This window comes from Semicossyphus pulcher, unplaced genomic scaffold, assembly GCF_022749685.1.
Source record: "Semicossyphus pulcher isolate SPU_LCO1_2020_fin unplaced genomic scaffold, fSemPul1.0.p SCAF_1, whole genome shotgun sequence".
NCBI lineage: Eukaryota > Metazoa > Chordata > Actinopteri > Labriformes > Labridae > Semicossyphus > Semicossyphus pulcher.
This window is the reverse complement of record NW_027211603.1, coordinates 1,220,875-1,236,483: the sequence shown is the minus strand read 5'-3', so window position 1 is coordinate 1,236,483 and position 15,609 is coordinate 1,220,875. Positions and strand designations below refer to the sequence as shown.

Sequence of the window (15,609 nt, the reverse complement as noted above, 5' to 3'; positions counted from 1 at the left end):
GCCGATCTCTACTGCACACACTCAGATACAGATGAGCAAGATGGTGTCAATGTGGCTTCATGTTTGTACAACGAGAGGAGGTGGAGACGGGTCCACCATGTTTATATACAGTCATTGATTTATGACCTATGTTTACGTTTATACTTTGATGACAACCTGTTGTGGCTGTAGTAATTATAACAGACACAAAGGCAGAAGTCAGGTAAGGCAGAAGTACTGGCGGTGAAAGGGTGAATAAATGACAGGATGAGACAGGAAGTCGGTCCGTACTTTACACACGGAGTACACAACTGTCTTACCTTCATGAGCACCGACTCGCTGAGCTTTTCTCTGTTGACGATCTTTATGGCAACTTTCTGACATGTGACACAGTGGATTCCCAACTTCACCAGACCTGAAAGAGAAACATGAAATAAAATTAACATCCAGTCTTTTCTTCAAAGTCTGTCTGAGTCACGCTGAGGGAACGAGGGACATTTAAAATGTCCTGATGTGACAGAGGTCATCGTGGCAGGAGGGACGAATCAAACGACGAGCTGTGGATCAGAATTAATGACATCACAGTCAAGGTTACCCATCAGGCTCGGAGACACATGTCGCTGCTGGAATCAAGAAGAGATTCAGCTACCTTTAATAGACTCACATGAAAATATAAAGCTGAAAGTGGTTTGTCTGTAATCATGTTAAATAAAGCTGAATGACCTGTATCTGTGATACGCGAGGCTTGTTTTCACCACAGACTTGATAAAAACAAGGACGCAGCCGCTGTGAAGTCAATACTTTCTTTGTCGACTGCTTTTTAGAAGCCCTAGTTCGGCATTTTGGCCGCCGCCATGTTGGTTTTCAGGATCCAGAAGTGACCATATTAGGACGAGAGGGTGGAGCCGGAGAAGAGGGAGGGCGTGGCAAAGGCTAAGTTATCAAAGTTAAACATTCTGTTCCCGTGGCTAATTCATGAGCTGGTTTAAGAGTTAGTTAGCCACAGAGTTAGTGAGAGTATGCAGCTGGTGAACGACACAACCAGGTAACTTAAAGGGGACATATTTAAGGTATGCAATCATTTTTCTATTACTCTAATGCGTTTTTGAATCACGTTGTTAAAGTTTGTTTCGTTTAAAAACTGTATTCATATTTTAATTATTTTTCGGAGCCTCTTCTTCCTCCTGAAACGAACAAGCTGTTTTGCCATTCAAAGGTCAGGCCCATGATTGGCTGACAGTATTTGGATTGACCGCGTAGCCCCTCCCCCACGTGGGCAGTGCACTCCAAAGTTGTAGAAAACATGGCTGCTATAGGATCGGTTATTCAGCCTTATATGTACGAGCCAGAATCGCCAGGAGGGATCGGAACGGTGAGTTAAAATCTTGACAACGATCGTGCAAGAAGGCAGCCTGAGGTGAATGACGGTGAATGACGGTGAATGACGATTGGTCGATTTCAGCAAAAGCAAGGTTCTACGTAGAAACCTTCAGAGGCGACCTTTTTAAACACCCAAACATGTGAACCCCAAAATATGAGAATATCCACTGAAAAGATACGACCCCTTTAAAGAAGCAGACGAGTAATCACTCTGACCAGCCATCATCTCTCTCAGGAAAACACAACAACCATCCTGACTGCCGTGCCACAAATGAATGTATGACAAACACTGAACAAGCTAACAAGCACAGACACAGATAGCTGTTAATTAGTGCGAACATTTGAATAAATTAATACTAGAACTTCAGTGTAAAAGCAGCGTGTGAGACGTGTTGGACGCTCTGTTCGTCCAATAAAGCGCACACACAGATTATCTGTCTGATATTTACATGAACAAATCTCCAAAAGGCTCCAACAGCACAAACACGGCCCAGAGGTTACGTTCAGTGACTGAGTTAGCTGAGGGGACACCTAGCAGACAGCTAGCAGCTCCCACCTGTCACTCAAAGAGGCCACGCCCCTAATGCTGCATCAGTTTAAGACTTAATATAATGTAAACAGGTGAGCTGTATAAAGATTCTCCCCGTACAGTTGTCATGAAGAGAGAAATGAGCTATAGAGACCCAAACTGTTTTTTGTACCAGGCTGTAAACATGTTTATTTCTGCTGTAAAGTTTAACATGGGGCTCTATGGGGACTGACTCACTGCTGGAGACAGCCTCAAGTGGACACCAGAGGAACTGCAGTTTATGGGACCTCTGAGCTTTATGTGTCCTGGAGGCTGATGCTTGGTTTGCACACAGAGGCTGGTTTCCCTTCCTGGGACTGTCCCGGCTGCATGTTGTTTGTCAGGTAACAGAGCATAAAACAGGCGCATAAAAAAGCAATCAGCCTGCTTCCTGAAACTCCTGAGTCTCTTTTTCATTGTGTACTTCAGAGAACTCGCCTGTCATGACTCTCGCGCCTTAACAGAAATGTCAACATGCAATACCTTTATCTTATTACGGCTACAATTGCTCCATCCATCTCCATCAAAGCCCTGACACCAGGGAGTATATTCTACTTTGTACTGAAGGTCTGCAGACGGCAGAGGAAATGCCACTGCGCATATGCACCTCTTCATTACCCCACGCTGCATATATATTTCACAGGAGATGAGCGTCGCACTATTTGAAAGGTGATTTCCCTGCGGGGTCCTGCACGGAAACAAGCAGAGCCGTGAGCAGCGGGGGTGTCGGGGTCCAATATGGCAGCCTGGGGGCTCTTTTATGTCCCCAGTTAGAAATGAAATGTCTTCCTGGGCGACATTCAGCGGCTCTCATTGATCTTGGTGTCAAAGCAGCTCGAGGACGGATACGACTGCTTACCACAACACAAGGCTGTGAAGTGATCTGTATGGAGGTGTGTGTGTGCGAGTGTGTTTGAGGCACGCACACATTAACGCCTGCAAGTTATGAGGGGAACAAGAAGGAGGGATGGATTGGGTGAAGCAGGATCAACCTCTAAGAGAAACACACAAAGAAAGTTCAGAGGGAGGCTGAGCAGGAACATGTTAGCCATGTACATCTACACAACAGCATTGTTAGATGTTAAAACTTTGCCTAGACTGTTTTGTAAATCCATCTGTAGTATGATTTCTTTCTGAGCTCCGAACAACAAACAAACATCCTGTATCACAGAGGCAGATTTTTTTAAATGGCAGCTGTAAGCTTCAACCATAAAGTTCCTGTTCTTCAGGAAGGAACACGGACTGTTTGCAGGGTGAAACAAAGTCCCTGAAACTCAAACACCTACAAAGGTTCTTATTCCCTGGAGAAAGTTCCTGCTGTTGTAACGCGGCTAATGCTCCTCCCTAAAGTAGGGATGCAATGATTAGTCAACATCGTCAAAAAAATCGAACAAATGTAATTGTCTAAAAAAAGTTGGTTACATCATCTTGCATGTTTCTCATGCTGTGCGTGGACATAACATCGTTTTCCGGAGCTGAGTTCCTGAGGGGCGAGCTGTCTCACATCCTTACTATCTCTGCTGAGAGTTGTTCATGCAAAACAGCGACCGGGAAGCAACAGGTAAAGAAAACATAGCAAAATGGCGGCAGCCGATGCAACACCATCACGTCCTAAAACTTCTTAAGTCTGGGAGCATTTCAGCCTCAGCGCTGCAGAGAGAAGGATCGCCTGCAGGGTCTGTGAAGAGGAGCTTGTTCATCACGGAGCACGTCGGTGACGTGGAGCGTCTGAAGAGAAGGCCCGATGGAGTTGTGTTCTTGATTTGATTCATGTCTTATATCAGCACTTTGTCTGTCGCTGGTTTTAAACCAACAAAAACTTGATGTTTTATTGATCTTTGTATTAGCAGGAGATAAATCAGCAGCAAGGTTTATGAAGAACTCATATGTATTGTCTTTATTGTTAGTTAGCATTAAGTCATTGTGCAATTCATTATCTGATTAGTCGATTAATCGTTTCAATAATCGATGACTAGCTGACTATCAAAGGAGTCACTGGTGGGTTGCTGGTTAAGTTCTGCGGTTACAGCGTGTCATCCCCACTCTCGCTTCCTGTTTCCGACACTATCCACTGTCCTCTCTCTCTAAATCAATCACCTTTCTACATAAAGGCAGAAAAAAATTGTCGTTACTTGCAGCGCGTCACTAAAGTTTACTAAAGTAAAGGATTTTCTTTTTATACTCCTTCGGTACAAAAGCCTGAGGTAACATTTCTAGAAACTTTGGTGGGAAGATATTTATATTCTTCAGAGGACATTTTAACCATTTTAGCCTTAAAATATTAAAAAATACAAATAAATTGGGAGATAAACAAATTGATAACACTCCAACTGAATAGGGATAAGAAGCAGTCCAACTTACTGAAGCATTCTGATGCTCTCTTAAACATATGACTTCTATGTTTCTAAAACCACAAGAGTCTTGAGTGTCGGGCTTTGTGTTGAACGAAAGGGTGATTAAGCAGAGAGACGGTCAGCAGGTCAGGAAGCAAACTCCAGACTGCGACAGAAGATAGTGAAACAAACCGACACAGTGGAATATAAGTGAGGTCATTATAAATGCATGTTCCCGTCTGAGGTGGAAAAGCTATGAAAAGTGTATGTTACAGCTGCATGGGCCCAGCGAGGGCAATAAGAGTGACTTGTCTCCACTAAGAACACATTTGTGCTCCCGTTATCTTCCGTGAGGTGTTTCTTCTCTCGTAATTACTCCTCTGATACCAACATGTGAGAGCTCCTGTCTGAACAGAACAGCTACGTGTTTTTGATCCAACCCAGGATGAAAATCATAAAAGCACATTAAGTTTGACATTTGTCACTGTGCTTGTCAGTTATTAGAATCATTATGTGGCTCTAAACTGGGCACTAAAGTAATAATCTGACATTTTCACACCGCGAACCATCCACTGTGCTTCTCTGCCTCATTTCAAATAAATAAGTCACTAAGGATGAGTTCATGAAAGCTTTTACGTTCATGTCTGAATCACCTTCTCAGCCTGCCGCCTCGTCCCTTCTGAGATGTTTTTATTCATCCGACAGGCGGGAAACCATTAATGTGGAAATAAACAAAGACAATGAATGGAAGGTGGATCCTGGACATGAAGGGTGAAACCTACAGGTGGAGTTACACCATCAGCAGTGTTTTCGGTTCAGTCGCTGCCTACATTTGGGAAGAAAATATACACGAAGCAGGGGGTGTTTGAATCAACTCATGCAAATATAATTAAAGGGGATTTTGAGTAACATTAAACCTGGGCTCTAATTTTACTCACATGTTTTGGGATCAAGAAGACTAACAGGCACAACGAGGTTTGAAGTTGGCAGTGGTAGAATCCTCCAGATCAAAGTAACTGAAGTTTTTGCCCAGATTTTATCTTCTGTCTGACAACATTACGGAAAAGATCCCGACAGAGATAGACCTTTTTAAAAAAATAAGAGGCTTGGCGCCGGTTTAGCTCAGCGGTTGAATTGGCGACCACATACAGAGGCTACAGTCCTCGATGTGGCAGCCCCGAGTTCAGCTCCCACCCTTTGCCGCGTGTCATCCCCACTCTCTCTTTCCCCATTTCCGGCACCATCCACTGTCCTCTCTCTAAACAAAGCCAAAAAAATAATCTTCCAAACCTCATAGACAAAACTAGTCATTTAAGTTTGCAGAACACGCAAGTTGCTGGTCAACTGCTGCCTCCATCTGGTTCTTTGTTTTTGTTGTGTTCTGTGGGGGTAAAATGACTGTTTTTGTCAATGGAGTCTGGTGTCTTTGAGGAGAAGAATATGTCTCTATATATATCTCTCTGGTAAAAAAAACCCAAACAAAAAGGATCCATGTCTGTAGCTATTCCAGTTTTTCTGCAAAGTGAAATTGAGTTTTTTGTCAATGGAGTCTGGTGGCTTCGATGGCAAAATAATGGCAAAAATAAACAATTTAGTGGACATTTACCCCTTTCCCACCCAAATTAGTGTGCTGACGCAGGTTTTTCAGACCCGGGAAGATCCGCTTATAGATTGTCTCTGTTCCCATTGCCAGTGAAGTATCCTCCTGTCGGTCTCTCTTCTGCTGCGTCACCGTCTTACGTCACAAACACGCTGGAGACAGGGTTAGTGAACAGTGAAGATGTTACGGTGGTTAGGTCTTTATTGTCTCTATTACTCATTCAGTCTGTGTATCAAACTTGGCGCCAACAAATTTGGAATGATGTTCGAGCGCTGCTCGGACGGAGACGGGCGCAATTCGGAGCATAATGGTGCGGGAAAGGGGGCGGAGATTAGCGTGTCAACATGGAGCTGAGGCGAAAATTACCCAAGTCTACTGCAGAGTCATTTGACCGGGACTGAATGCTGATTGTAGCCTTTACCAATAAGCAAAAAAGCCAGGTGTTATAGCAGGTGTTAGCGGGTGTTAGTGTGTGTTAGCGGGTGTTAGCGGGTGTAAGCGTGTGTTAGCGTGTGTAAGCGTGTGTTAGCGGGTGTTAGCGGGTGTTTTGACCAGTGGGAAAGCGGCTCTACAGTGATCGGGAGAATTTGCAAAGATACCACTAATGTTTACTGACTGACTTTCAGCACTCATGATACCACTGATTTGTTTCTGTGAAAGAGTCATGGGGTTATATTTAGCTCAAAGCGGAGCATTTATATTCGACATGAAGGAGTTGCAGAGTTTAAACTGCTTCAGAGCAGAGGACATGCTGCGTTGTCTCAAACGGATTGACGTGCCAAACGCCCGAGAGCTGCGTGGTTAGCATGAGCAGCGAAGCGCATCCTGCAGAACAAAGACACAGACACCACCTGCTAACAAAAACACCACTTTTCAGCCGACCAACAGGTGAACTCAGAGCAGCAGCGAGCTCAGGGCAACACAGATGGATAAAATAAATCTTTCAGGAGGAAAATTAAACCAACAAGAGGAAGCTAAAAGTGTCTCAAACAGCTCAGTTTCATTGATTTCTCTCCCCTTCATCAGTTCTCTCCTCTCTGCTGGATCAGATCGATAAACTCCAGGACCTCTGAACTCCTCTGACAGGCAGGAGGGACTCCCCTCCTCAGCTCCTTCACCCTCAGACCTCCCACGGTCCCTCTCTGTGCCTTTAGACTGAGAGTAAGAACTATTTTAAAAGACCAATTACGCTTCTTTGATGAATAAACTCCACATTTACCTCCAACAGAGAACATAATATCAAAGACTACTCATAACAGCTTGTGAATGCAAGCCTACTGCAAATCCCACAAAGCACTGCTGCGAAAAACAACTCAAATCATCTACGACTTTGTATTTGTGATCAATTAAGAAGCTCTGGGGCACTTGTTATGTTTCTGATTGAGATCCTGAGGTGCTCTGAGTATTGAAGAGCTCTGAGGGTTGACAGTGTTAGCCTTTTTACCTCTGTACAACAAAATGGTCTGCATTTATCTCCACTGTTCACCGCCTGAACAAAACCTCTGGACTGTCTGGAGACGATACTGAGAGCTGCTCTCGGCTGGTGCAGCTCTCAGACTGCAACAAGGACAACAAACACAGCAGCTGGTGTCTGGCAGAAATGGGGACGCTGAATTTTTAAAGAGGAAACAATATTATAGAAAAATAAAGAATTTCCCGGCAAACAGAAAAACTAAAAACAACACGGTGGTTCGAAGGACTGGACGCCTATTGTTGGAGTCTTTAAACTCACGTCTCATGTTCACATGGGCTTCAATCCTCAGCACAATCTTTTCTACTTCTGTCTGCCCGACTGCAACAGTTACTACAATCTCCCTGCAAACAGCACAAACAAACGACGTGATCAATCATCCTGTCACCTCTTTTATGAAGTATATCTGAGACATCCTGCACAGCGAAAACACAACCTTACACTAAGTCTCACACGCGGGATGTTTCTGTTTCTGGTCCAGCAGGAGTTACAACTGTACCCTGACATCCTGGGAATCTGTTGTTCAGAAGGAGACGGCTGCTACTTTACTTTTTCCTCCTCAGCCTTCTAAAAAAAATGACGTTAGCACACTGATTCTGCAGGGAAGCAGGCTGCAAGTTTCCAGGAAACTCCCTAAAAAAGACAAAAACTTTCTCCTCTGATGTGACGAGTGCGACACGGAGAAACACAATAACTGTGTCAGAGCTCCTGAAAGCTGAGAGTCTGTGTTCGGATTAGTTTGTCTCCGTGCAGGCGAGCCGGCTGCTCGCTGTGTGGACTCAGAAACGCTGCAGTCACAACACGACTTTAAGAAAGTCCTGAACAGGTCCTGCAGAGCTGTTTACGGCACAGAGACACTCAGTGTTAAGTGATGGTGACAGATCAGCCGTTGTTGGTGACCTTCAGCAGCTAACACTTGCACCCCCAACGCTTAAACGTGACAATGTTGCTCTCAGCGTCGGGTCCACTTCAAGTCACTCATCAAGTATTTTACAGATCAGTGAGACGTGATATCACATGATTACACTGTGATATGTGTCAGATTCGGCCGTCAGTGGTGACATGTGATGGGAACTATAGCAGATTTATTAAGATGGGTTGAATGTTTCTTAATAAGTAAGAAAATACTGGTGGAGTCGTGGAAAGTCAGACCACTGTGCGCCTTTTCCAACAAACCGCAACATTCCGAGAGTGCGTTCCCTTGATGACTAGCCCATACTCGCGTGCGGAACATCAGTAAAAACTTAAATAAGAACAAGTAGGTAACAAAAGTCTGTCCCGTCAGCTGACGGCAGTGTGGAGCTGGTTTCCAGAACATTCTAAAGACTGCAACCAGCAACTGCAACTTTAGCATGTTGAGGTGAGTTGGTCGTGTGTCTGGGCAGTGCGCGGTCACCTTTAGACGTAACTCGGTTTTTACACTCGCACTTTTCCAGCCATTACTTTTTAGTTTCAATTTATGTCTCTTTTTTTTCTTCAACCAAATCAGTCAACCAGATGAGAGATGTCATGCAGCTGCTGATACTAAGTTAGCGTTAAGTGTTGAGAGAACATCTACAACCATCTTGACTGACATGTGGATGTGCATGAAGCAGGGCTGTCAAAATAACGTGTTTACCTATACCGCTCATCCTGTCCAGGGTCACGGGGTGCTGGAGCCTTATGGTGCTGCTTCTCACACAAATCACTGGTAAATGTGATTAATCCAGAATAATTAATTACAAAACCTGTGATTAATTTGATTATATTTAATAATCACCTAACAGCACTAGTTCCAATGACAGGCAGTGGATTCTGGGGTTGAATTTCAATCAATAAGTTCTGCCTCTTTTCCTCCCTACACGTCTGCATACAACCAATCTGAGATCTGCTCTCAGAGTATTACAGGATATTCTGAGATCATGTAAGATGAGCACAACCCTGAACTGTGATCTCCTGTGTTGCATTCTTCTTTCACTGACAGTCTAAATCCAGTGAACGATCTAAAAGGGAAAGTTACAAAGATGGAAGGAAATAAGTAAGACTCAAGGATCCAAACTAATTGCTGAACTGAAGCCATCAGAGTGAGTCAGCTGCAGGAGGAGAGTCAACACATGCCGCCAGATATCTTCTTCTGTTTGTCCGTTCAGTGTTTTGGCACAGAGAAATGGTTTCAATCATGCAGCGCTGTGGGCTGCTGGACCTGCAGGCCACCGTCTGCCACCCACACACACACACACACACACACACACACACACACACACACAGGAGTCAAGAGACCGGCCTCTGCAGCACTCCAGGCTGAGATTTCTGACAGCATCTGAGGCAGCAGAGTGGATGCAATCGAAGGGCATTCCTCTTCTCCTCCTCTGTCTTTTCTTCAGCAGAACTAACCCACGGCTGATAATAAGCAGGCTGCAGCTGGTGTTGTGTGAATGACTGGAGGGGGAAGGAAAGGAGAGCAGGAGAGAGACAGCAAAGTGGAAGGAAAGATAGGAGCTAGACAGGAAGCAGGAGGGAAAACTTTGAGCTAATTGAGCTAAAAATAGAAGCACAGTAAAGCTCGTCGGCGGGAACATTTTTAGGTACACTCGTTTCTCCTCCCTTCACACCAGCGGGGATTCGATGTTTGATCACCATGAAGACGACAACTATTACCACAGCTCCGTTACGAGGTGACGGAGGGAAACAGAGGATTTCTAAGGCCTCTGATGGACTGCAAAAGCTCAAAAATCCTCCGATTCAACAGGACGCCAAATCTCACATGTGGGACAACTCCCCAACTCCAACAATGCAACACAACCAACCAAAAAAATCAGCACATCCGTCACACACGTCCTTCAGTCCGAGTGTGAACACAATGCAGAAGTTTCAGAACATTTCTGTTTGCAGTCGTAATAAACAGTGCAGCAAACTTTTTCATTTTCTCATAGACATTATCAGGGACTTTCAAGGTAATACACTTCCCTGATTAAATTATCAGAACGAAAGATAAAACGCTATAGCAGTGTGTGTGCGTGTGTGTGTGTGTGTGTGCGTGTGTGTGTTTTGTGCTTTAAATGATAAGTCTGCTCCAAACCCAATTTAACACACAATCACCCCCCAAAAAAACAAACCAGGCAGCGATCGACGAGCAACTCCTGCTGAGTTAAATTACTGTTTTTGTCAATGAAGCCTGGTAGCCTGAAAGAGAGCGACGTAACAGCATAAACAATCATCTTCCTCTGTAACACAAAGGTCTCTCTCTGCAGGGATCCTTTCTGTAATGTGGTCACACACTTAGAATAACAATCTGAGCCTGTCAGTGGAAAAACAAGAACGTCTAGTGGACGCACTCTGACGGGGTGCTTTGCTCCGAAGGACTTTGCTGCAGCCATCAGCCGATTGAGGCAATCACCTTGAGCATACATTTATTGTAATTTACAGCCCATAATATGTAAAACAGGGCCCAGGTTTAAAATACAGGAATAAGAAAACTTTAAATAGGAATTGCAGAAGGTGAGGAGGGAATCATTCTGAAACGTCCTCCCACTTCAGACCTTCGCTCAGCAGAGAGAGAGAGTGCGGCGGAGAGCTTGTCAGACCTGAGTGCGGCTCAGCGGGGCTCTGATGGAGTTTCCTGCCTGTCAGGGAGCCATCTGTAGCTGTCCGACCAGATTGATGAGCCCACTGCTTCTCACATTTCAATCAGACCTGCCAGCCTCCAAAACTGAGCTCTGGCCTATTTACATCTCATTACAGAGACGGGGAACATCCACCTCACTCTCGCTTTGCACCAAAAGCGCAGAGAAGGAACACATTTTGCTTTCCCACTCTCACATTAACCAAAAACATATTGATTGATCCTCACGCTGGCCTAGTAATTGCCCACCTTGCTGTCAGTCATATGTTGCCTTCCTCTTTTTTTTGACCAATCACCTGAGTGAAAAGCACCCCGCCGCTCCGTCACATCGATTAACTGCTGCCGCTCGTTTACCAATGAGGCTGCGAGGTGCGAGGACGTCCCGACAGAGAGACGCTCTCACTGTCCTCGGCCGCCCTCTGAGGCTAATGAGATCACAGAGATGGAAATGTGCCTGAACATTGATTTCATACCATGAATTACACATCCAAGACTGTTCAGGTGAGACCTACCCTGGTTCCAGATCAGTGGAGAAATATCTGATTTGAAATGAGCAAGGTTTGGTTGGGCAGCTGTGGTTCAAGGCTTTCCTTTTTTTTTATATTTGCAGTTAATAAACAGGAAGGTACGGTGTGCAGGAGAGGACAAATTAAAAGAAAACAATGAGTGTTTTGTGACTCATCAAGGCCTTATCTTGTGTATGTGCAGTGGGACATAATGCAACCATGATGAGCGCATGTGCAGTATTCACATCGCAGGACGTGCGATATTGAAGCAAATTAAGTGCAATTCGTCAGGCTGCTGCTTTGCTGTTGCTCCGTGCAAAACGAAAACTCGTCGTGATTTTTCGCTTCATAAAGTGACCGTCACGGGGCTGATCACGCTGATTAAACATACATTTGATCATCATTAGCAATGGTTGATGACATACCGTATTAATAACACAACAGCAGCCCACAGGTCTGTTAGTATCTGTTAGTAACGTGTCGCTCCACCTGTACGCTCTCCTTTTTCATGCAGCTGTCAGAGTCTGAAGCACGAGTGATGAAAGTAGGAGGGGTTTGTTTTGTTTTTAGCAAACAGACTTAAATGTCCCAAATAATAAACTGTATGACGGGGCATGATATGTCGGGCAGCCCCATACCTGATCGTTAAAGTACACATTTCTACTTGGTAGGGACGAATCTTACAGCCTATTACAGAGCAGGAATAAACAAAGCATCCAGCCAGTGAGCGTTTTTTAGCTTTTACATGACAGAAAATGCTCATTCTAAACTGAAGCATTGTTTGAGTAACCAGTGAGGAGATCGGATGTGTTCTAGAAAAGACTTAAAACCCGTTAAACCAGCACCACCAAAAGTGATGATGTAAGCGAACTCATGCCGTCCTCTAAAGCTGCAGTAACATGAGAACAACAAAGGGAAACATCACATCAACGATATAGAAATGCTTCTGATTTTTCACATCTGACGAAGAGCAGATTAAAAATATGCCGTGAGACAAACCAACCAAGGAAAAAGGAATCCTCTGAAACGGTTCAACACGAGCATCTCAGTAGATGATTTCAGAGCTTTACAGCAGTCGGACCAGCAGACTGCTTTTTTAAGTCACGTTACTGTCTCTAACGATTTTAACTTCATCTTTAACTTAATGACACATTTTCAGATAACTGGATCTAAAGTTAAGCCGACAAGTTGTTCCCAGAGCGACTTTTCGACCAGGATCCATCCTCCAAATGTGTGTCTTTAAAACACCAGTAAAATAAGGATCATGACTAGAGTAGAGTGCCATTTATTTTCAGTGCACAAAAACAGGGTGTTCAACCTCCTCTACAATCCAGTCATTCCCTTTTCAGCATTGCAGGATGAAACAGTGAAGTGTTAATGTTGATTGTTTGAAAAGATACAGCTGCTCATTGATAGAAACTGACACAGGTGACATGAGATGTTCTCACCTGTTTCCAGATCAGCGTGTTGAGAGCAGGAAGCAGCCGTCCAATCAGCGCAGAGCATGAGGAGAGAGCAGAGGAGAAGAGACCAATGGTTAGCTCTCAGCACAGAAATCTACCTGGCAACAGATGATGGAGACACTCAGCTCGTGCGTCCAATCGTCTCATCAGTGTTATTAATCTATGTGCTGTACATTCAGTCATTCTTTTCTCTGCACACACTGTAAATCCATTTAAACAGAGGATATCTGTGTCAAGGTTAGCCTCCCCCTTCTCCATCAGCTCCCTCCCCCTCCTCACCCCCTGCTGCTCCCCTGACAATATGAATATATTGAATATGATTTCCCTCCCACCATCCTTCTCCATATTCTGACAAAGCCCCCGTTTCTTGGTTAATGAGGTAATCAGCTCCTCCTTTTTTCCCCCTCTTTTTCCTGCATCGGCACGAAGAGAGGGGGAGGAGAGGAAGACGAGGGAGGCCAAGAAAGCGGGTCAAGCCTCGAGAGGGAGAGGAAGAGGAAGAAAGAGAGAGTGAAAGGCTTCATGCAGCATTCAGGGGCAGTCAGAGGAGGCAGAGATGGTGGATGCCGTCGCTAATCAACACAATACAAACCTCAGCTGAGACCTCGACATATATCGTGACGATTCAGTGATCGGTGTCATTTTGTGGGGTTGCTGTGCTGCAGTTTCTCTGCCTTAGTCCACACACTTTATGTATTTGCAGCGTAAGAGCCGACAGAAACATCTCACAACATTCTTCCTGCAAAACAACCACTCAACCGCTGCACAAACTCATCTGCATTACAAAATACACAAGATCAAAGCTGTTGCATAGAGATCACTGTAAGAGTCCTGGTCAGAGCTAATCAGTCTTTAACACACTGAAATGTCTTCTGAGGCTTCTGGAGTAGCTTTGTCCAATCAGTGAACACAACCCTGATGATGTCACAGTGATGTCGAGAGCCGTAGTTTAACTTGGAGGCAGCAGATTTCTGTCAGGGAGGCCGTGCTACAAACTGAAGCTGAGCTTTTAAAAGAAACTGGATTTACTCTATAGGGAGAGTCTAATGGAAGATGATATCAAGTTGCATTATGGGAAATGTAGGACCCATCTCTCTACAAGAACTACAGTAAATGTACTAAAGACTGTACTAATGAAGTAAAACTTCAGTTTGATGATTCAATCTAAACGTTTACATCGAAAGTGAATCTTAAGTACATTTTGCTACCTGTACCTCTTGACTTTTTGGTGGCTGAAACAGTATTGCATTTTCATAAACTTGCAGGACTCAGAGGCAAAGATTTACTGACTTTTTTTTGTAGCATGTATCCTACATTTCCCATACTTCCCACAACTCGATACCATCGTCATCAGACGCTCACTCGGGGGAAATCCAGCCTCTTTCAAACCCCTCAGCGTCAGTTTGTAAAGCAGGCTTTTGGTATCAACAAGGAAGACACAAGGAAAGATCGAACATTTGAGGGATGTAAAAGGAGGGAAGGAAACGAGGAAAGGAAAGATGAAAATGAATAGATTAAATGATGTAAAGACAGGAAGCGAGATTGAGGGGGAAAAGGAGGATGTAAAGCAGATAACTATAAAAACTGAATCTGCAAAGTAGTTTCAGCCAAATGTTGACGAATAAAAACTCAGATTTTCACTTTGATATTTTATGTCACTTATTAATATTTACAGTGTCCTTTTTACAGGACATGAATGCAGTGTTACCTCTTCAGGCTGCAGCTTCAGAAGCCACTGCCCGGCCTTGGCAGAAGCTACTGCCTCAATATGATCCGTCGACTACAGTGTTTTACTGCGATGATGAAATGACAGAGCAGAGTGTGTCAGCTTTGGTTCCCTGCAGAGAGGAAGAACTTCTTACTGCCTTTCCTGTCCCAACTCGGAGGAGGAATTACTTCTGCCTCATCGGCCTCCATCTCTGATCAGGCAGAAACATGAAGGCGCTTAATGCGTAATTTACACTGTCAAAACTAATGTCTATACATCCTGCAGATAGCCTACGTATCCGTCTCATCGCCCACCCGAATGCACAGCACAAGACTTCAGCGAAGGAGCTGCAGTGACATCGAGCTCCGTGAAGTCTTCTCGACAGCTCTCAGGCCAGTTTAATGACCGCGTCTCTGCCTCAACGTGTCGTCAAAAGGAAATCTTGTCATGACGAGAGAACGGCAAAACTTCAGCTCTTCACTTTAATGAGTTCAGTTTTATGTAACTCACAGGATTGAGGGGGAAGCAGCAACTCAGTAATTAACCCACTGGAGAGAGAGGGAGAGAGAGAGACACAGAGAGAGAGAGAGAGAGAGAGAGAGAGAGAGGGAGGGAGGGAGATCTGAATCTGAAGAGGATGATACAAAAAAAAAACGACTTCACGTCCTGGTTCAGCCACATGATGAAAGGAGAAGAAAGACAAGGAGGAGGAGGAGGAGGAGAGACGCTTCTGACAATACAGAAAAGTGGTGCTGATGCCAAGAGGTGCAGCCAAACTCCCAATCCTATGACGCAACCCCCCCCTCCAAACTCATTACAGTAAAACCTGCTCGTCTTTTGTGCTCTTACTCCGAGGAGTCGACAGAGAAACACTGAAGAATGAGGCTGTAAAATCTGTGAAACACTCATCTGCTGAATATTGAAATGGAAGAAGAGAAGAATCAGAAGCCCTTTTTACACCGCCAGTTCAAGGCGGGATTATTACGCCTCCGTTACGTTC

General features: G+C 44.5%; 1 protein-coding gene across 3 annotated transcripts in view; it reads right to left on the bottom strand.

Annotated features, from left to right (window-relative positions):
- Positions 1-15,609, bottom strand: part of LOC138612532 (serine/threonine-protein kinase BRSK2-like) — a 140,164-nt gene that overhangs the window by 71,406 nt on the left and 53,149 nt on the right. For all 3 annotated transcript variants that reach the window (XM_069685886.1, XM_069686044.1, XM_069685965.1), the window contains exon 2: positions 300-394. In XM_069685886.1, the coding sequence (XP_069541987.1) occupies positions 300-394 (95 nt within the window). The remainder of the gene's footprint in view (positions 1-299; positions 395-15,609) is intronic.